Here is a 21,952-nt window from a genome sequence, read left to right as displayed (position 1 = left end):
TCACAGCTTCATGACTGTCTTTGTAATACCTTGGGCAAATATTGACTCGGATCCAACAGACTGAAAATACTTGGTTTGCACCAGATGTGGTGCGTATGTATCTTTGAAACATTAGCTAAAGGAGTGATTTGGGAAAATAAAAATTGTAGGTGGATGTGTTTACTTTGCAAGGTTGTTCGCGTTGTGCCCAGATGCCAGAGGTGTGCGTGAAGGTTTCACCCACAAGAAGCAAGCCAGCTGTAAGTGCCGCGATGCACAGTCAAACTGTGCGTGCACATGCATTCCTGTGCCTGCAGCTCACCACATGATAGAGGAAGGGCTGAGGATCGCTGCTGAGTACGTTAACGGATCCATGCATTCCTGCTCTGAAGACACCTGAAAAGGGCTGTTAGCTGTAGAACAAATTACTGAGCTTATTGCTTCAGGACACAGCCTCCAAAGTTCTTGGCTTCTAATATTGGGGCTGCTTTCTGCAAGAACTTGAGCACCATTTCCATGGCCCCCAGCCGACAGCAGCTTTGGAAATGCAGACACTGTTCCAAGGGAAGGGAAGGTAACTGCCCACTCCTCCCCATTTCTCTTGCCCAGCTAATTAGAAATTAGAGTTCCAGTAAAAAACATGTATCGAAAGCACACATCTAAGCAGAGAAACAGCCTTTGTAGAAGGCTGAAAGCAACAGAAAGGTAGTTCAACTGGGTTAAGTTGCTTCAGTTTTCAATTCTTAGGTCCCTCCCTGCCCAACTGTCAATTCCTCATGTGCATCTACTCTCTCCTGCTAAAAATCATCAGTCAGGTACAACTTTGGCAGTCACAGAGCTTGCTTATGCAAATTGGGAGAGGGAGGGAAAGCACTTTACCACCATTCAGTAACCTATGGATATTCCTTCTATCCAATATTTTCATTTTGGGAGTTGATGTGCATTCATTTTGGGGGTCTTTCAGAAGGAACAGGAGTGTGAAAAGAGGTTCTTTTCTGCATTCACCAAGCAAGCATAGAAGAAAAGGAAAAACACAGAATTTTGTTCAGTATATTTGCAGGAAGAGCAGTATATTTGCAGGAAAAACCCTAGTGAAATATGTTGGACCATTCAGGGCCAAACTCAATTGGTAGAAATTTTTACAGAACACAATTATTCTTTTGGGACTGGAAATTCATAGCAATGCTCTTTAACCACCTTTCTTAAAATAACTGAGCCTGCAGCACAACCCAGACAGCACTTGAGAAGTACAAGAGTAACATTTTGCTGAGTCTTTTTCCACAAGTGAATCTTTTCATCAGATACACAACACCTGACACCTGGGGCTCTTATGCCCTCTGAACAGTCAACAGATTTTGCCCAGAGCAAGAAAAACCAGCAAGCCACATACTGATCCACATATATACCTACCTCTAATGCACTGCCTCCCAACCCCACTGGAAATTCAGGGATGTTGGAACTTTCCTGGTCATGAAGGACCACTACAGCAGCCAACTCATCCTTCCAGACAGCTTACCTACAGGCTTACTGTGAATCTCTGCAGAAAACTAACGCTGAAAACTACTTAGACACTAAGCTTGCAATCAGTCTGATAACACAGAGTTGCAGGACATCACACCTCCCAAAAGGGGAGTTACAGATTGGTTTCAACATCATGATCAGTTAAACCAGCACTAGGAAAGAGATGAATCTTTGGCCATATGTTTCCTTGAAAATAATTCCAAGTTCATTACCAGAGGCCAAGACACTTCACAGTAACATATCACAGGTTCAGGGAGTAAGGTTATTTTAGAGGAGCCCTAGAAAGACACTTCTCTGTATTCGTGGTAAGGTAGATAAGCTCAGGCCTCAGTGTCACAGCAGCATGCAGAGCCTCCTAATGCAACAGTAAATCCAGAAAGGCCATTTGAGGTTTCTCCCTGCCAAGGAAACTCTTCAGACATGTTACAGTCAATATGCCTCATACCTGGAGGCTTCTGAGCCATCATCCCCACCAGCCACTGATAGGGATTCACACCTCCCTCCCCAGCTAATTATTGACAGTCTAGCATGCTCTTAGCTCTGAGTGTCTGAGTGAGTTCAGTCTAAGGTTCATTCCTCCAGATCGCAGCATGCGTTTGAGTACTCCATCTCTCAAGTCATATGCAGGTTATAGTCCCCCTTCAAGGTGTTTAAGGGTTTCCTGTGGAGGAATTAAATCACTCCAACACCGTACCATGAATCCTGAGCCTGACCTTTATGGCTATTGCTGCCCAGAGCCTGGATGTGCCAGAGGCACTTGCTGCACATGCATTTTCTCTCAGTATTGTGGTAGAGTTTCCTCCACCTCTTTGTCAACCACTGTTACAACATAGAACCGAGCACCATTGTTAGCAAGATGTGCAATTACCCTATTTGAATTTTCTCTTTCAAGTTTATAGGACTGCAAACACACACAAGGAGTCTCTAGCAGGTCTCTGTATGCCATGGACAGGTGGACCTAAACACAGTCTCCTCTGGCCCATGATTTTCTTATACTGATGGCTTCTTCCCTGTTCCCCCTGCTCCTCTGCCCTGACCAGCCTTTACACATAGGCACAGTTTAGTTTATATTTGTCTAACAGAAGTGAGTTTCAGTCCTCAGGGAATCATATAAAATGAAGTCAGATTCTCAGTCCCATGAACAAGGCCTTTTACAGAGCTAACAATGAAAAGCCTCCTTATTGACAGACGAGGAATTAGGCTCATTTACACGTGTTTAAGTTGACAAAATATTTTGTTATGCTGTGGAAAACACAAAACCTCCCATAAGCATGACTGGGCAGCTGCAACATCAAGGTGATCAGAGATTTTAATCACATCCTTGGCTACTGTGGGCTGTGCTAAAGGGGCACTGTAGCTCCTTTAGCCCATAAACCCAATTTCAGTTACCACCCTTTATTGTCAATATACATCAAAGTACCCCTCTGGAATAAAGGGATTGAAGAAATAGGAAACAGAGCACCCAAAATACAGGCCAGACGTGTCAGGCCAGGAGCAGGGCTGCACCATCACAGGCCTGTGTTTGCCATGCGCTGGCTGGCCTGGGGGCCCACAGCAGGAACCAGCTCTTGGCAAAGTTGACTGCCACCAGCTCTCACACAGAGGTGACACTTACCCCCTCACAGCATGGGGGGCCGGGAAGACGCATGGCACTGAGTCACCCCCCAGCAGCAGCAGAGCACAACAATGCCTGCAACCTGGCCGCAGAAAGAGAAGCAGCTTTCTGGGTAGAAAGCAAGGCCTGGTACTTACTGGCTTCTACTAGTCAGGAAAATGAAGCACAAGGAAACAACTTTTTATTGTTGTTGACAGGTGTTTTTACCCTTTTTGGCCCCCTGCAAAACAAAGCGCACAAGAGCTCCAGGATTGCCAGGCCAAGAGTCACTGGTACCATCACTGGAAAATGATTCACCTGCCAATACTTGTGCTCTCAGGGAGCTTCAGTGATTGTCAGCTGAATTCCCACCACACATCTAACAGGAAGACAGACTGGAGAGAGGGCAATAACATTTACCTAGAAGACTCTCACTGCCAGCACCAACAGACACCCTCACTGTAACACATGCTGCACATCCAGTCATGCTGCTTAATTGCAGCGTTTCCCCTGATTCAGATGACCAGTGGCAGAACCCAACTCAGCTGGTGCAGTTGTTCTTTTGTGTTACTCTTTACTGTATGGGACCCATAGGATCCAACATTTTCTGGGTGAGAACCACGCCTCCTTATGCTTGTATTTTGTAGAGAGCATCTTGTTTCTCCAGCCACTACTGAGATCTAAAAAACCGGAGTCCTTAACCTTGCCAGAGCATCAATAATACAAAGGCTGTGGCAGCCTTCTCCAACATGCAGAAGTTCACAGAAAAAATTGCTCAAACGTGAGATTTCAGCAACTGAACATGCAGAGGAACAAAACCAACATCCAAATGGCAAGTGGAAAGAGCCACAGTTAAAAACCAAACCACAGCAGTCTCAGAAGAGAGAAGTAACTGTCAAACATCTCCCCTTCTGCAATTATTTGGTGCCTAGCTGTTTGAGGCACTTCACACTTAAGCAGGCACATGCTCTTCCATGGCCCCATGTCTGCCCAGAGTACGGTGAGTGATGTGAAAGGTTTCAGACAGAGATATTTAGAATTTAGGGAAAAGTAAGAGAGGACAGAGCTCACTCCACTTGCATAAAACCCCTTCCTCCCATAAACGCAACCGTTCTTTTCCATCCCTGCAAGGGTCTGTGACGCAACTTGGGCTGGGGAAACTGGGAAGGAAACACCCGCTGGAACATCACCCCCCTCGCCTGGGATGAAGGGAGAGGTGGCAAACGGCCTCACCGCCTCAACTGGCCACAGAAATGAATCCAAAGATTGCCAAACCCCTCTAGGGAACAACAACAGTCAGCCCTGCCAGAGCCAGGCCCAGCTGACAAGCTGAAGAGAGTGAGGCTACCTGGCTCAGTAGAGGAGCTCACAAGCAAAACACCTCAGCCATGGTGGAAATATCACACAGGAAGGAGACTCTTCTCAATTGCCATTAATGTTAATTTAAGCTACTGAAAACACAAATAATTCCAAAACCAACTGACAGCAGATATATAGAGTACACAGCAGAGCTCAGCAAAGGTCAGACCCCTGCAGCACAAAGCCCAGCACAAGCACACAGGAAGACCCAGCTGTTTGCTCTCAGAGCTTGAGGCGACAGCACCCTGACTCACACTCACTATTACTCAGTGTGAGCAAGAGCATCCTGGTCCAGAAGGTCCGAGCTCCCTGACTGCAGGCAGGTTTGCAATAAGGGATGACTGCACCTGCAACCATCATTCCTGCAGCACCTCAAAGAGTTAGAACAGCTACATAAAGAGGATCGAGACTATTTTTCACCCATTCCCTTTTTGGGTCTCACCCTCCTGCCTGCCTATCCATGTTGCTGTGTTTCAGGGAGGCAAAGGGCAATAGTAGAGGCAGAGCTGACAGCTTGTGAAATTGGAAATTTAGCAGGTATAACAGGCAACATAAGATCCCTTGGCTTAAATCAGTTAAAGTTAATTGCTAGAAGGAGTTCCTGAAAGCAGTTTAGACCAAAGTAATGTCTATTCTTTTCTGGCTGACCACGTAATGAAATACTATTCACTTGTTGTGGCTCTTCACTTCAACACTTAAACTTTCCTATATGAAATACTGAAAACATATTTTTGCCTCTTTTCAGATGAGTGTACTATTTTGAATACTGGGAGTTAGTTTCTTGTCTCTTGCACTGATACCTCTTTTTCCCCTTTGAACTCACCCCTTGAGTCTATCAGTGAGTTTTAGGAATGTATTATTCATAGGGGGGGAAAAAAAGTGTAAAACATAAGTTCTATATCATAATGAACTGTCACCTCAGAGGATTAAAATTTCCCTTTAATGCCAGCTGCCCCTATTACAGCAACTAAATCAATGGAACATCTCAACAATGGAACATTTCAACACCTGCTGTGCTGCACTCCTGCCAGCCAGTGCCAGCATGCTGGCAGAGCAGCCACCTCTGACCCGTGTGCCATGGAGGGAGCTGGCAACACGAGCCAGCAGCTGAGCTGCAGAGGAGCCCAGCACTGCTGCAGCAAATGCTGCCAGTGCCTTGGGAAGCTGAGTCTGGGTGAGCTGGGGTGGATGTACCCCATGCACTGTAGTATCCAGCTGACTGGGAGATCCCACATGTGTCAGAAAGTTGGTTAATGGTACTAAAAGAAAATAATTTCAATACTTGATACATTATTTTCCTTCTATGTTTGCCTTATTCAGTATTCTTTTGTCACATCGCCTCTACTAAAAAAGAACCAAAAATGCAGATGAGAAGCAGCATGTTGGAACAACCACATAAAAGTGGTTTGCTTTCAACTTATTTGAAAGTTTTATCACATGTTCCAGGTAAATCTGTTAGGCAACGTTATTCCAACAAGGTGTGGCCAGCATTTTTATAATGTAGGAAACATTTCTTTCAGATTTATGTGCTCTGTCTTTACAGTCCGTATGGTGTGTGTATCACAAACTGGTGTGACACAGACTCAAGAAGCATTCTGAGACTCGTGCTGGGTTTTTTTTATTTTTCTTCCCCCAGTAAAGAAGTCATATACAAAACCAGATACCCATACCCAATGCACAATCAGACATATCTGCAGCTTTAGATGCACAAATATCTTTTCAAATCTGGTTCCATCATTTTACATGCCTTATAATGCATTACAGATATTTACGTGCCTGAAATCTATTTAGACTGCTTTATTACTCGGAGGAAAAAATATGGAAACTACCACTAGCCTATTGACAATTTAAAAAAAAAATTACCCTTGGCATTCTCAGAAGCCATCTCCACTGCAGGTGAAAATAGACAGACAGGATGTGGCTTGGCAATGGAGTAAGGTTTAGGATTCAGCAGGGAAAATCTATGGAATTTTAACTCTGAGCAGGCATCTAGTAAGGTCTCTGCTAGAGACACACTCCATTGACTTACATGCATATTTCAGTGCTTTTCTAAATCAGAATTCCCTCAAAGGGCTGTATGCTGAGCTGTGTTTCACTATTTAGAGTAAGACCCAAATCTTACATAGTAAAGGCAAAATCCATTCCTGATGTGAACTGGGGTTATGCTGGAGATGAATTTGATCCAACTGACCTGTTTGGTTTTTCTCTCTTACGGGTGGAAAATGCAGAGACTTGAGGAGCAGACCTTTGGCAACATGCAACAGCAGCAGAGCTTGCAAGTAGGGTTGCACGAGTCTCGCAATCTTTCACCCAAGGCTTATTCTAGAAACCTCTTCCTCCCTCCCCCCATCAGCTGCAACAAATGTTTTGCTTGAGGAAGGAGCAAGACCCAGAAGAGCTGCTCTCTGACTTGTGTTGTAATATCCAATCTGAGTGTTACTATCAGCTTTTGGAAACTGACTGTATAGAAAACACAGATGATGTTTGCATATTTTAATTTTAAACATCTCTGTTTGGCATACAGATGGAACCTAATAAGGTGCTTTGTTTCTGCCTCATGAATTAATTCAGCCTGCTAACTGATTTGGATAAAGTATTTTGATTCTGACTAATAAACTTTTTTTCTGTGCAGGCAAAACAACTTTTGGAAGCAAAGTAAAAAGCTCTTTATCTTGCCAGAGAAGTACTTCTGTAATATCTATAAGGAATAGACCTTTTCTTTTTATAACCCGCTTATTCCACCTATGTCTTTTAAATCAATCAGATAAATTCACCTTGTTTTTCAATGCCCTGAATCCTGATAGCTCTGCACACTTGATAGGTAATTTAATCATTGATGGTGTGGATGAACACAAGCTCAAATTAGCTTCTGAAAGGCTTAGTTGTCCCGTAGATAGCTCTGCCTTTCCACTTTTATGCAGGAACTGAGCTTCACCAACTGGTTAGCTAGAGGTGTCATTAAAAATTTACATAAAGAAACAAAGGTGTGCTCCAGTGTCTCTCCTTACCCTTTCTACTGTTACTCTGGCAAACAAAAGGTATGGAACCTGCTTCATGAATAATGGGTCATGTAATATGCATAATGCATTTTTAATGGCACACAGTAATAACATTGAGAGAGATATTTCCAATCTTCAGACTTGCTCCACAACCTCTCAGTAGCCTGTTCTGATTCTCCCCAGATAAATCTTCTTTTCCTCTTCTTCATTTCCATTCCCCACCTTAAAGCCATGACTTTTCCCCATGGGTAGCTGCATTTCACCCAAACCAGCAGCTGGCACTCATGCAGGCAGGGCTGGGGACATGGGAACACCCTCCCATGAAGCCACGCACAAACATTTCAGGGGGGTTGGGTCTGAGCCATGGCCCAACAGTGGTGCCCTGAGACACACCACTAACTGCAACTTACTCTGGGAGGAGACACACTTAAACCAATAAAACACCTGCGAGTTTCTACCCGTAAAGAACATTCTTGCCACCTGTGCTGTGTCCATGCTGCCTCCCTGGCCACCCACCCCACCCAGCAGAGCAGCACTGGACTCAAACCACACTAGTTGCCCTGTTTGGAAATGGGATGCTCCAAGGGGGGAAGCACACATTGCTATTGTAATTTTAAAGGTAAAGGCCAACAAGTGCGTCTGCTCAGGGCCTGCTGGAGTAAGGCCTGCCCAGAGGGAGAAAGGGAAGGAGGCTGCACCTGGCAGGAAAGGCTCTCCTGAGGGCAGAGGGACTGGGGCAACTGCGTCACCCTAGGCAACCCATACCCAGAACCCCTGGCCAGCACTCACTCCATCCATAACAGCAGCTTCCCTGTAAAATAAATACTGAACATCACCCTGGGGCAGTCCCAAGCCTACCTGTGCCATTCCTTGGAATCTCCCCTGGCCTAGGCAGGACCCAGGGCATCATAGGCCTTCCACATCACCGCCGAGTCTCCTGCACTGACCTTCTGCAATAATTAACCCAGCATAATGGGCTTAATGTGGTCTTCAGAGCACCTGGCACCTCCTGCGTTGTCTACGCCACAGCCCTTTGGCATGGTTGCCGTGATTGTGGCTGCGTTTCTGCTCAGTGAGAGCTCGGCCTGTGAAGCCCGGCCTGGGCAGCCCCACGGGCAGAGCGCAGCCTGGCCCGAGCGGGTGAGCCCTGAGGGGACACGGCCACAGCCTGCCAAGGCGGCCCCGCAGGGACACGGCCACAGCCTGCCCGAGCGGCCCCGCGGGGACACGGCCACAGCCTGCCAGAGCGGCCCCGCGGGGACACGGCCACAGCCTGCCAGGGCGGCCCCGCGGGGAACTTCTCAAGGTGGCAGAAAGCAGAAGCACAGGGCGACTTTGGTGGCACCATGGCAGGTGAGTGCCCCGGCCTCAGGTGGGCAGGGTGCTCCAGGGCTGGGCCAGCCCAGCAGAGCACAGGGGGCCTCTCACTGGATTTGTCCAGAATAAATGTACAAAGCTGGAAACATGAGTGTATATATATACCTGTGTGGGCACACAAAATTACATGCACATGTAAAAACCCAGGCTACCATGCTGTGCTTTGCTGGTAAAAGGACAAGGGACCCCTCTATCATCCTCCTGCTTCTCTTTTGTATGGGCTGCAACTGCCAGATGGAGCCAGCCCTGCTGACAGGGCAGGCAGGTAAAAGGCTGTACTGTAAGTCCCAACAGGCTTAAGTACAAATGATGCACCTGCTGCTCAGGTGTCCCTGCAAACTCCCAGGCACAGACATTTAATCTTACGGGAGACCTTCAAGTTGCTCCTGGGCTAAGCAGGGACTTCTGGCTGCCTGCAGAACCTTGGAACTGCTGTTTCCCCTTTAAACCCTTTTATGGTTAATAGTCCTAGCCATGGTGTACCCCAGTCTTCAAAAGTGTGTTTATCTGAAATCAGTGGGAATTGGACAAATACAGCCCTTGTGCCTGCATTCCCTCCTTGGATGCTGCATCCCTGACAATCACTGTGGTATATTGTTGTAATGTCTGACATTCACAAGTATGCAGTTACATATTAAATCAAAATCATTCTGGACCATCCTCAATACTTTATTAACTTAAAACATTGTTCTAATAAATATGTACCAAGAAATGTAAGACACTCCATAAAATCTAAATAAGGACATTTACAAACTTGTCAACAAAGTAAAACCAGCTTTTTTTAACTGAGGTACATGCAGAGTTGTTTAAGGCAAATTAGGTAAATTATACTTTTATAGTAAGTCCTGCCCACCTCAGAAAGTTTCCCTTTAAAAACTAAAAAAACAGAAACAAATATACAAATGATGCTATTGAGTAGCTATTTTCCAGTTATTAGAACAAGCCCAGAGTGTAGAAGCCAGTAATGGTTCTCGACAGAAAGTCTGTGCCTCCCTGGTGCTCCTGCCCTTCTCAAGCAGGATCACTTGCTGGATTGGTTTCTAGTTCTAAGGCATAATTTGGCTTTTCCACTGGTCTTCCACAAGCTTCCTTCTCCCTAGTGGATGTAGGAAGAAGTAACCCTCCATGCTTCAAACACTGGCAGTCGGGCCTTGCACAGACAGAGAGATGACTCAGGGAGGATAAAAAGGACCTCTCTGTTAATGCAGCTCCTGATTTGCACCAAAACAACTGAGAGCAGGATTGGATGCAAGCTGGTACCTTTGGTTAAAAACCAGCAAGATGTCAAACTGCACAGTCCTGATCCTCCAGGTTTTCCTGACAGGAAATCATCCAAGAGTGAACCCATTCAGCGCTGAACTCAACCAGGGCAGGTACTGATGGCTCTCCGTCATTACCCCATGTAAACACGGTTATACCCAAGTCTCCCTGCCAGCTGATTCAAGCTACTGAAAACTTGAAGGGGTTTGCCATGGCCATGGGAGAAATATTTTCCAGCTTGCAGATATTTGGTAGCTTATCCGTCTTTGGAGTATTAGGCTTTATATCTAAAAGGTTAATTTTTCAGTGTTATTTCAGAAACAAGGGGAAGAGAAAGAGAGAAACCCCAGCCTTTACTTTCCCTTTTCACAGTCATTCAAGTTGAGCTGTCAACACATGGCTCTGTCTTCTTCTTTCCTCTTTGAGCTCCGGTTCAGAAAGGTAATGCCAGGGTCTTTGTTCAAGACAGGGCTTGGGTCCAGCAGGGAAGCCAAGGGAGTCTGTTCTCATAGTGTTGTAGGCGCTTTCTGTATTGTAGTTTGGACTCATTTCAGGCCGTGCTGTGTCTCCCGGTGTCTCCGTAAATCCACCTTTCGTTGGAAGCCTTTGCCACACAGATCACAGCCAAAGGGCTTGAAGCCTGTGTGCTTCCGACTGTGGGTGATGAGGTTGGAGCTCTGACTAAAGGCTTTTCCACACACCTGGCACTTGTGAGGCTTCTCACCTGCAAGCAGAAGGTGGGAAAGAGAGAGGCTGTGAAAGAGGCAACAGGCTGCTTACGTGGGACCACAGCAAATATACACTGGGCCTTACAGTTGATCAAAGAGATTTCTGTGTGATTACCTATGAAGTCATTCTTACAAAAAAACCTGCAGTTGGGAGCCCCAGAGAGAGCAAAAGCTGAGCCTCCACTGCAGCTGAGCAGGCCTGGACTTGGCTGCACCTCCACCAGCCCAGTATAGTCCTGGGAGCAGCCTGAAGCACGGAGTGCTCTCAGGACACCACACCTTGTGAATGTATTTGTCTGCATGGACTCTGTGCAATTTAAACTGGCTTTGTGTCCTAGGAACATGAGGAACTCCTGGAAAAGTGATGGATGTCTGACATCGATTACTATACCATCAGCATGGGGGCAGGTGGAATAGGTAGATGGATGTTGTTAGAACAAATCCAGTGATCTGGGGTCTGTCCCCAAGGGAGGTATAAGGGCCACTAAGTGCATCCTGAAGGGCACGGTTCATCCAGACACCTGCTCTCTCTGTTCCCCACGTGAAATGCTAGTAGTCAGAGCCCTGAAGTTCTCCTGCAGGCAAATGATGTAAATGGGAATAAATACAGCCTCTGGAACTTCTACGGAGGAGTCAGTGGCAAAACTCCATGGGAGCATGATCTGAGTGTATTTTCATACTGTTTATTATCAAGTAACAAATAAAAGGGAACCCAACCACAATACCAAGCCGCATTTTCAGAGTGGCTTTGCACCTGCAGAGCCCACTGGCTTCAGCTGGGAACAACAAACTCTCTGGATGTTTGAAGATCAGATTCTTAGAATCAAAAAAATAATACAAAATGTGCTGAAGGCTCATTTCACAAGTATATGAAAGGAATCCCTGATTCAGTTAAGTACCTGCTTTTATCTTAGCAATTTAAAAGCCCAGGCACAGTTTCTGATCTCACAATAAAATAATCTGACTGATTCAAAATTTGTCTGAAATTCTACTTAATCAAGCCTCATTTGAAAACGTTACTATGGAAATACTTCTTGTATTACTTCATAAATAGTTCATTTTCATCCAGCAACTGTCAGTGAAAAATCTTTATAAGTAACATTTATTATTCACTGCTTGTCACCTAAGAAAGTCACAGCCAAGCAGTGCTACATATAGTGTTATCTTTCTACGTATTTGCCCTTCTTAGGCTTCATCCTTTATACCTGCTAGTGGCCACTATCAGGAAAAAGGATTTTGGTCATCTGAACCTTGGGTTCGGCCACTACAACTGCTATTTCATGTCTATAAATTCTTCCATGTCTTACACATCATTCATTTCCCTCTATTTTAAGTGAATTGTGCAGATCTGAAGCGCAATATTTTCTTTTAATGATTTCTGATAAACGTGCCTTCTCTCACTGAATGATATTTTTGAAACAATTTCCTTCGGTGATTCACCTGTACTTTATATTAGTTTCCATGTTTATTACTAACAGTGAAACTTGAGAACTCTGCACCTCTCCTTCCATTCTGTATCAAACTGCAGCCATTTCTCAGAAAGTCCAGGTGGAAGTGCAGACTATCTCTAAACAAATATTTAGACTAAGACCTAGGCCCTCCAGTTTAGTGTTTGATCTAGAGGAGGAGCCTCCTGTTGTTCCTATTGTAAATTGGTAGATCCTGCAAAAAGTAATGCTGTAATCAAATTCACCTGTCATTTTCCCGGGACCTCAGCTGTAAATCAAGGCTACACGAATATAATACTCTACAAATCATCTTACACAAAAGCCCTTTGAATAAACATTGGTGGATCCTATTAAGGGAACACTGATTGGATTGCGAGGATTTTTGTAGGTTATTTTGCAGCTGCTGTTCATTAAACCTCATTCAGATCACTTTCCTTTGCCCAAGTACAGCTCAGATACCATGAATAGGAGTGGGGCAGTGAGAAGAATAGGGAGGTGTGTGCCTTGTCCCAGCTGAGGAGGAATGGACTGCTGCAGAGAAACTGCTTCAGAGACCCGCCCTCATGTTGGGGCTGACACCAGCAGCTGCAGGGCTGACCTGTGTGAATGAAGGTGTGTTTCTTCATATCAGATTTCTGGTGGAACCGCTTCCCACAGTACTGGCACGGATAGGGTCGGGTGTCTGAGTGGATGAGCAGGTGGGTGGACAGAGTAGAAGATCTCTTAAAACTCTTGCCACAAATCTTACAATCAAAGCTGCGTTCCTGCAGAGAGATGAGCCCAGACACACACATTACATCACACCAATGATCCCATCAGCAGCAAACTGCCCAGCAGCACATCAGTGTTGCCCCTTCTGCCTTATCAAGAACTTACACTTCCCAGAGAGCTGGACTGGCCTACACAGATGATACCACTGGCTTGATAGCAGCACCACATGATAAAAAAGATAATGCATCCTCTCCTAGTGCTGTGCACTGTTCCTTACTAAAATTTAATTGAACAGCTCTTCCTGCTGGCAGGAATGGCCAGGTGGGAGAAGCCCCAATGGACGGGGCAGAGTCTGCCAACACATTTTATCAGGGGCCAGAGACACAATCACTCTACTGGGAAGCCCAACAGCTGCAGCACTGTTCAGAGGCCACCTCTCCATTGTACACAGGAAAGTGGGTGCCAAGGGCTGCTTGGGTCTCTTGGGAAATCCCTGTGGCAGACTGAGTCCTGGCATAGTAACAACTGCTTATCTGTAGTTCCATGAAAATTCAAGTGGAAGGTATGTAGAGCACCTGGGACAAACAGCTTTTCAGTTTACTACTTCAACATATAAAAACAAATGCATTAAGACCTTACTGTCTCTCACTTCTCCCTCACACACTCCTCTCCACCACTTTCTTATACCATATACCATCTCTTTTTTCCATCCCTTAACTTCCATTGTACCTTCCTCTTTCTTCTGTGCTTTCACACAACCACCTTCTTCATTTGGCTTTTGATGCACTCTCCCCAGAATGCTGTCCCTTCCATGGACACATTATGCAGTGGTGCCCTTTTCACCATTGTTTAATGGATAATGAGATATCTCCCTTCATTGTCTGCTCTGCTGATTGCACACTCATGAAATTATAAACTAAAGAGCAAAAAAACATTGCTGTAACTCTATTCTCCAGAAGCCAATCTGAAGAAGGAAGATTTGCCAGGTCAAGTGGGTGGGGAAGGGGAAATATGGCATAGTATCAGCAGGTGGAAAATGTTACAAGTCCTCCTACCAAAATTAACTACCATATTCTTTTGGTGTGTGACTCAGTGTGTCGAGATGGGTGAAGTCAGTGCTCTGTACCTGACTGGTCGTTCAGATGTTCCCTGCACTGACAAAAATTACTACAAACAAGGGAAGACTCACTTCTTTGGAGGAGGGAGGAGAAAGAATGAGGAGAGCTGCATCAGAAGAAAGCACACTGAGTTGCTTTAGCTGTTAAAAAAAAAAGCCCACATCTGCATTACAATTTCCAGCTCTGAGAGTGAACATTTATTATTCTGGTACTTCTGGAGTGCCAAAAGTGCCCATTGCTTAATACAGATGGCATGAAAGGTCTGAAGAATGGAAACAAAGCCTGTGTTCTTTAATTACCTGATTTGCTCCTTTGCTCACTAACTGGCCACCCTTTCCTCTGATTGCCAGCATATTCTTCACCTACAAGTACACACTGCAGCCCTACCACATTCTCTTCCCCTCCTCAGTCTAGGTCTCTCCCTCCTTGCCCTGTATTTGCCTTCATGGCTTCCCCAGCCAGCCGAATAGAGCAGCTGGCCCTGGCCCCCAGCCGTTCATCCTGGCAGCCACCCTGCTCTCACCTGCGAGTGCACGGCCTTGTGCTGCTCCAGGCTGACTGCGTGGCCGAAGGTCTTGCCACACATGTCACAGGCAAAGGGCCTCGTGCCACTATGTGAGCGGCGCACGTGTACCTCAAGGCCATGGGGTGTGGAGAAGACCTGAGGAAAGAGCGTACACAGGGTCAAGTTTGCCAGGGAGAAAGGGCTGGGGGAGAGTCATACCCAGTGTGGGAAAAAGGGATCCCTACCTTGCTGCACTTGACACACTTGTAAGAGCCAGTACTGATGAGCACTGGGCGGCACAAGAGGTCCGACTCCACTTTGATGCCACCTGGCCCTTTCTCCTGCTGCAGCCCAGGCTGTGTTTCAGCGTAGAGTCCAGGAGCTGCTGCTGGCGGCCGCTCAAACAGCCCCGGGCCCGGGGAGCTGAAGTCACCATACAGTCCCAGGGAAGAGCTACACTCGGCACCATAGAGGGTGGGCTCGGAGCCTCGGTCGCAGAAGAGCCCCAGGGCTGAGGTCCGCTCCAGCGTTGGGCAGGGCCTGTAGCTTTGCACAAGATGCCTGAGCTCGGAGCCACCCAGGCTGTTCCACATGTATGGTTTGAAGGGCACTGAGAAAGGGGGTGCTTCGTCTAGGGATGGACACACAGATCTCTCCGAGGCTGTGGAAACACAAGGGCATAGGAATTGGTGAGCTTCACAATCCAGACATTATCATGAGGCAGAACAGTCTCAGCACTCAGGCTTATATCCAGAGCCTGACCCCTGTACTGCACTTTGAGGCTGCCCTTTCATCTCAATGGGAGGACATTTTATATTCCACATTAGGGTCTGAGTGTCCAGTACCTACCTACTTACCCAATGTCCCAGCCAAATTAGTTAAAGCCGACACCAATTTTGTCTACCTCCATCTCTGGATGCCTGGGTATGTATTCACTGATCTGACTAGCAAGACTCTAAACAACTCCGTCTGCAACTTCCGATAGTTTTATCTGCAGCTTCTTGGAAACGTGTAGCTACCGTGTCCCAAGATGGACATCAAAGCTGACATTCCACATGTTTAAGCTCTGGTGGAGATCCCACACACACATCTGGCAAATATATCATTACAGAGGTGCCAGACAGGGCAAACGTGCAGAGATTTACCTGGTAAACAAAATGAAAAACATCTTGTTGCACAATTTAATGCCCAAATCTAGTCTCTAAACTTCATGCCACAACTGACCATAAATATACCACAGCGTAACTTAAATAAGTAACCCCTTTTGAGGAGCTTGCATGTTATGCTTCACTTTTTCAGAAAAAAAGTAAACTAAAATTACTCCTCATCTGAAAGAAAATCATTGCTGTTTCAGATTGCTCTGGGGTTCTCCATAAAAAGAAACTGAGTCCGCCTAAAACAGAGAGCTTTGTAAAATCATCAGGATGGGCCACATTAACACCTGAAGACACAAAACAATTTTCCTAGCAGTCATAATCAAAGCAAATTTCCACCAGGACAAGCTCAAATGGCTTCAGCAGGCTCTAAGAGGGTCACCTTCAGCAGTGGCATCTGAACAATGCAGTGGGCACCACATGAATCACACTTGAGTGCCCACAGCAGAGTGATGCAATGGCAGGAGCACAGCCTTTGAAAGGAGTGTCTAAAGACACCAATGCTCAAGGAGCCTCACATAGAGAAAAGCACAGCTGGGCATGGAACATGAAGCACCAGACCCCAACTGTGTCTGCCAGAGATGCTGATTAATGCCCGAGGAGCACTGCTTTCACTCCTTATCATAACAGGCAGCAGCACTGGGAGAGTCAAATGTCTCCACTGGCCAACAGTTTCAGTGAGCCAAGGAAGAGATGAATCAATTAACTACTGAAGTGCTAATACCTTCATGGAGATATCGGCATCCCTTATAACTTGGGCTTCCAAAGTAAGCCCCCTTAAGCAAAAACTTGTCCACCCACAATTGCTCTCTTACTTATTCATGTCAGCTCCCATGGCTTTTTCAGCCTTTGGCAAACCAAGATAAATGGGAGTGGACTAGGGAAAGAAGGCATGATGTGTTAGGCTATCCATTTGGATAGGGGAGTGGTCACGGAGAGGTTACAGGAGGTAGTAGAAAATGAGGTTAAAACTGAGCTTTGAATGACTTGACTTTTTCCTATCTTTTACATAACTTCAGATGTTAACAGTCAACAGTCTCAAATTCTTCCACTGACATTAGCAGTCTTTTGGTTGGAAATATATGCACACATACCAGCTGGGACATTTGAAGAGAGTGATGAAATCAAATTAGCTGACATGGTGTTCAGCATGATTTTTCCTGTTCTGCACTGACTGCAAAGTTGTGGTCAGCGTCACATCATCTATCTTGTATCTTTGCAACCAGTTTCAGTGTTGCCATCTCTCACGATTTTATCGCAAAATTCAAACCTATCTTGAAGTCCCAGCTCTTAAAATGGCATGATTTCATCAAGCCCTCAGCTTTGCTTTTGTTTGTTCTTGTTATAACTTTTTTTTTCCTTTTAAAGTCAACTTCTAGCTCAAACTGTAAGAAAAACATGGAAACATAAACCCTCAATATTTCAACACTAGAACTGAATATCCATAAGGTATTACTTACAATCTTGATTTCTGAGCCAGTTCATTGAGTGAGAGGAAAGGGAAGCTTGACCTGATTTTTGAGCCCTTGGAATTGGCAATACAGTATACGGTGAACATTGCACCACAGATCAGTTTGCGTGCAATGTTCCTTCCATCACCTCACATGCTTTGGAGCCCTCTCAAGCACAAATGCAGGGCAGTCACTCAGATTATACTCAAGCTAACCTAGCCCAGTGGCAAAGCAACCTGCAAACCCTGCTCTGCCACACTGCAGGGCACTTCTGTGTGTGCCTCTTCTCCACAGCATCTAGGGGGGAACAGTGCTGGAGAGAAATATTTTCCCTCGTTTTCCGAGAAATTCTGTGCAGCTGTCACATAGATTACTTCTGGGAGAAAAAAAAAATCAATGCTTGTTTTTGAAGGTAAGACAAACTCAACCTTAACTGGTTGGGAACAGATTGATATGCACAGCAAAGAGAGATTTGAGTGTCCTCTAACACAAAACACCGCACTTTCTACACAACTCCGTTATACCCAGTAAAAGTCTCTTTCCTTCTGCAGCATCAACACGCTCATCAGGAGATACTAATACTGCTGCACTGAGCTCCCATGCACCTTCTGCATATGCAAATGCATGTGATTACAGATACATGTAGAAAGTGAGGTTAAATAACAAAGTGATTTGCACTGATGGAGTTAACAGGTATTATGTCTGTATGTTGTATGACCGTCTACATCAGCAGCACAGCACTCAAAGACAAAAGTGAAATACAGCTTTCACTGCATACTGAAGTGACCTGCACCTATGTTCACTTCTAGAGATACACAAGCAGTAGTACCACTCACCACACCTGCCCTCAGCATGATTTAGAAACATCACTTCTCATCTGCTCTGCCTGGCAAAGCACAAAAACTGTGCCACATCCAGATACAATTGCAGGAATACATCTCTCACCACTGCATCTTGCAGAAGTGACCTAGACACAAATTCCAGCTTCACACTGAACCTGACAAAGCAGCTGGAAGGCAGAGGGGCTGGAGGAGGGGAGCTGTGGGAGAAAGCCCAACTATCTAATCCTGTTGCCACTGCCTACATCATTAATATAACAGCACCTCTCTCAATGCACTGAGATTCATTTAATAAAGCTCTTACAGTACTTGAAGTCCCTTACCTTCCCAGACCTCCTGTGAATGGGATCAGACAGCCCCAGGACTGCCCAACACACCTTGAAAAATCTTGATCTGGGGACATCATCCTCATTTTGTAAAGCTATCTTCCCTGGCCAGCCTGATGGTTAGCTGGGAGCTAATGAATCCCACAGTGAGGGAAGAAATGAGTGGGAAGGAGGAAAAGGCAGAGACGACCTGGTAAAATACCTGCTCTATTTTACATCTGTCTTTTTGACACCCTGTGAAAATTATCTGTTTTCTGTGCAAAAATTGTAGTTATTTGGGAAAGAAGGAGCAGGACAAGTTCATTAGAACAAAAATTACACACGTTGCTACAGTCTGTGCAGAAATATTATCAGAAGAGAGACTTCTGCATTGCTGCATTTGGTCTGGTCTGTTGTTTGCACAGACTGAAAATGTCCTGTGGCTGATGCTGGACAGCATTTTGAATGTTCCCTCAAAGGAGCTTAGGACTCTTGAAAGACGATGAGGCTTTAAAAATGCAAATCCACATCATTACAATTAGCCATTCATATGCAAGGACACTGTAAAGACGAAGTAGGAAACGGTGGCAAACCGGGACTAAGTATTCGTTTGCTAGTGTCTGCTGTCAGTCTGTAAAGCTGACATAATTTTTCCTTCATCAAGATTAAAATTGTCCTTTTTTCCAGCTGTCATTTTTTAATCGAGGCACTAAAAAGTGGTTTTATATATATATACGTATTTTTGTTCTAAAATGACACCACTGTATTTTTAAACGAGATAAGTGTTTGTGCCAGGCTAGGGACAGCATCTCCCACTGCTCCAACCACATCAAAGGCAGGACAAGGGAGCTAGAGACAGGCGCTGTAGCCATAAGTGTGAGTTTCCTGGATTTGGGGTGTTTAAATCTGACCATCATTATTTTTTTCTCCTCTGGTTTTTACAAATGTGTTTTTAGAAAAGAAAAACAAACAAACATAAAAAAACCCAAAAAACAAAAAACCACAAATAGCAAAAGAGAGGGGGGTGGGGGAAGGGAGAGTCAGATTATTTTTTATAGGCAGGAAACAAGAAATAACCTGAAAGGGCGTTAGGAAAAATGTCTAGCAGGTTGTACAAAACGTAAAATCAACGCTGTTTACTACAGATATATAGATGGACTGTGCTGTCTTAAAAGACTTACAGGCTCTGTGTAGGCAGGAGCCTGTAGGAGAATGCTGGGACCTTTTAAACAAAAAAATCAACACCCAATGTCATGACAACTTTCCTACAGCCTGTCACCCGCTGCTCCCTCAGCAGCACGATACGGGCTGGAAAAGCAACCCGAAAGAGTAACCTGAAAACGAGTGGAAGGAATAGATTCTGGAAAATCTGGGGGGGAAATAACAATAATTAAGAAAAGGGACACGCAAATCTGTCCCTTCTACTCGTTTGTGGTGGTGGCACCTAGGCATGAGATACATGCTCCACTGACCCACGGCACGAGCACGGACACACAGCCGGACCCTCGCTGAGCGCTGATCGCCCCGGTCCTTACCTGGCGAGACAGAGGGCGAGGGAGGTCTCCAGAAATCCTCGAACTCGGACACTCTGTCGCAGACACTGCCCTCGCAGCTGGGTGACGACTCGGAGGTGCCATCGGCAGCCTCGGTAAGGTGGGATTCCGGGGAAAAGCGCCCCTGGGAAGGCTCCGGATCGGGCAGGGCGGTGCGGCACATCTCCGTGTCCTCGGGGATCTTGCTGTCTGAAGGGCAAAGGAGAAGACGGAACTCCTCAATGTGGGTCTGCGGTGGGAGCCAGCCACCTCCCGCAGCCGCCCGCTCCCACCCGGGTTTGATGCCCGACTCTCTCCAAGCTCGCATCAGCCCCTCCGGCGTCCCGCAGGGGCTGCACAGCGACCGCCCGGTGCCGCGGACACCGGGGTGATGCCGGACGGGTGGGCTGTCTCAGAGCGAGGCTGCGACCGAGGGACTCCTACCTGCACAGATCTGGGCTAGCACCGTCCCCAGCCGCAGGCTATAGTCCTCGTCGGCAGAGCGAGGCTGGTGGTAGCTGTGCGCTTTCTTGCTCTTCACTAGGAAGGACCTCGGCATGGTGGGGTGCTGCCACGGCGGGCACGACCGCACTCCCTCTCCAAGAGCCGGGGCACGGCGGCGGCGGCGAGCGTCACCCCCGAGTCTCCTGCGCGGCGGCGGCGGGGAGGCGACCTGCGGGAAGGCGCCGAGCCCGCCGGTGAGGGCCGGGGGCGCCGGCCAGGAGGGGCCGCTCGCCAGGGGCGGCGCGCCAGGTGGCAGCGCGCAGGTGGCTCCGGCCACCGCCCCCGGCCCCGCTTGCCTCGCCCCCTCTTCCAAGAGCGCAGACAACTCAGCCGCCAACCACCCCCAGCCAACGCCTTTTACCCCCCTCCCTCCCACCGTGGCGTTGGGGCCGCTGCCGGATTGCGGGAAACTGGCAACAGCAGCTGGGCACCGTTCTTCGGACAAGCGGGGGCTGAGGGAGCTGGGGGGCGCGGTCGGGTGTTATCCCGTTCTTCAAGGGAGCGTATCCGCACTCGGCCAAGTGGGCGCACCGCGCCTTCGTGTTTGCCCCCGCGCCGGCAGCCACGGCAAAAGCGGCGCCAACAAATATCCCCTCCGAAACAGCTTATCAGGTCCCGCCACCCTGGACTGGCTGACCAGCGCGGGGTTGTTACCGGGACGGGAGGGAGAGTCATTACAAACCCGACAGCCTAAATCTGGCGCCTGAGAGGCTGTTACTGTCGGAGGGACTGATTCACCCATCCCGCGCGAACAACGATAACACGAAAACGAACAAAACGAATCTCTCCTGGAGCCCGCAGCTGTCTCCGCCGCACCACCTTGCAGCTGCGGGCACCGAAAGCCGGGGCAGGGAAAGGATACGAGGTGGGAAACCTGCGGGGAGTCGGGGGGGGATCGGGTTAAACAAAACTACCCCGAACCGACTCCTCGGGCGAAGGCCGGAGAGGTTCATTCGAGCCCGTACAGCACGGGGCCGCCTCTGCCGTTACACTTGACTTTGCAAATAGCGAGTTTAATCCACATTATTTGGGGGGACTTCGGCGAGTTGCTTTTCTTTCTTTTTTTTATTCTCCCGTCAGTGGCCTCGGGTGTACAAACGGGGAAGAGAGGGAAGGAGCCTAGCCCGTCAGCAGGGGCCCAGGAACTGTCCCGCAGGTGGCGGCACTGGCTGCGCCACAAAGCTCCGGCCCGTCCGCGCCCGACAGGGGCAGGGCCGCTCAGCGCCGCTGGTGAGGCGCCGCCCCCGGGCACAGCGCCGGGTGGGAGAGTTGCTGCCCAGACCCACCTGTGCCTGCGTTCATCCTTGAGCTGGGGGTAGCAGCCAGCGGGCCCGCACGAAAGGGGCAGAGAAATCAAAGCGGCCCGATAATGTGTTACCCCCCCGCCCCCCGCGCCCCGACAAGCAGCGGCCGCAGCCGTTAGGGGCTCCGGGCGCCGGCGCCGATTCTGCCGCGTGTTTCCCTCCAAAAGTCACGCCGCGGAGGCGCCGCCGGCTTCCCAAGGCCGTAGATGGCCAGGCAGGGGCCGGGCCCGTGGGAAGGCGAGTCCCGCAGCCCACCTGGCCGCC

At 47.5% G+C, this 21,952-nt stretch overlaps 1 protein-coding gene across 2 annotated transcripts in view; it reads right to left on the bottom strand.

Moving 5' to 3' along the window:
• Nucleotides 1-9,477: 9,477 nt before the first annotated feature.
• GFI1 (growth factor independent 1 transcriptional repressor) overlaps nucleotides 9,478-21,952 on the bottom strand; it is a 14,271-nt gene continuing 1,796 nt past the window's right edge. The window contains exons 3-8 of one of the 2 annotated variants that reach the window (XM_042030208.1): nucleotides 20,325-20,553; nucleotides 19,884-20,090; nucleotides 14,845-15,260; nucleotides 14,618-14,755; nucleotides 12,864-13,029; nucleotides 9,478-10,813 (exon numbers count right to left, since the gene is read on the bottom strand). In XM_042030208.1, the coding sequence (XP_041886142.1) occupies nucleotides 10,635-10,813; nucleotides 12,864-13,029; nucleotides 14,618-14,755; nucleotides 14,845-15,260; nucleotides 19,884-20,090; nucleotides 20,325-20,439 (1,221 nt within the window). In that variant the 5' untranslated portion in view covers nucleotides 20,440-20,553 and the 3' untranslated portion in view covers nucleotides 9,478-10,634. The remainder of the gene's footprint in view (nucleotides 10,814-12,863; nucleotides 13,030-14,617; nucleotides 14,756-14,844; nucleotides 15,261-19,883; nucleotides 20,091-20,324; nucleotides 20,554-21,952) is intronic. The other variant, XM_042030209.1, reaches the window with a different exon arrangement.

The sequence above is a fragment of the Corvus kubaryi genome, unplaced genomic scaffold, assembly GCF_017639235.1.
Source record: "Corvus kubaryi isolate FWS band 111438036 unplaced genomic scaffold, C.kubaryi_AGA036_p1.0 37334, whole genome shotgun sequence".
NCBI classification, from domain to species: domain Eukaryota; kingdom Metazoa; phylum Chordata; class Aves; order Passeriformes; family Corvidae; genus Corvus; species Corvus kubaryi.
This window is presented reverse-complemented; position numbering and strand designations above follow the sequence as displayed.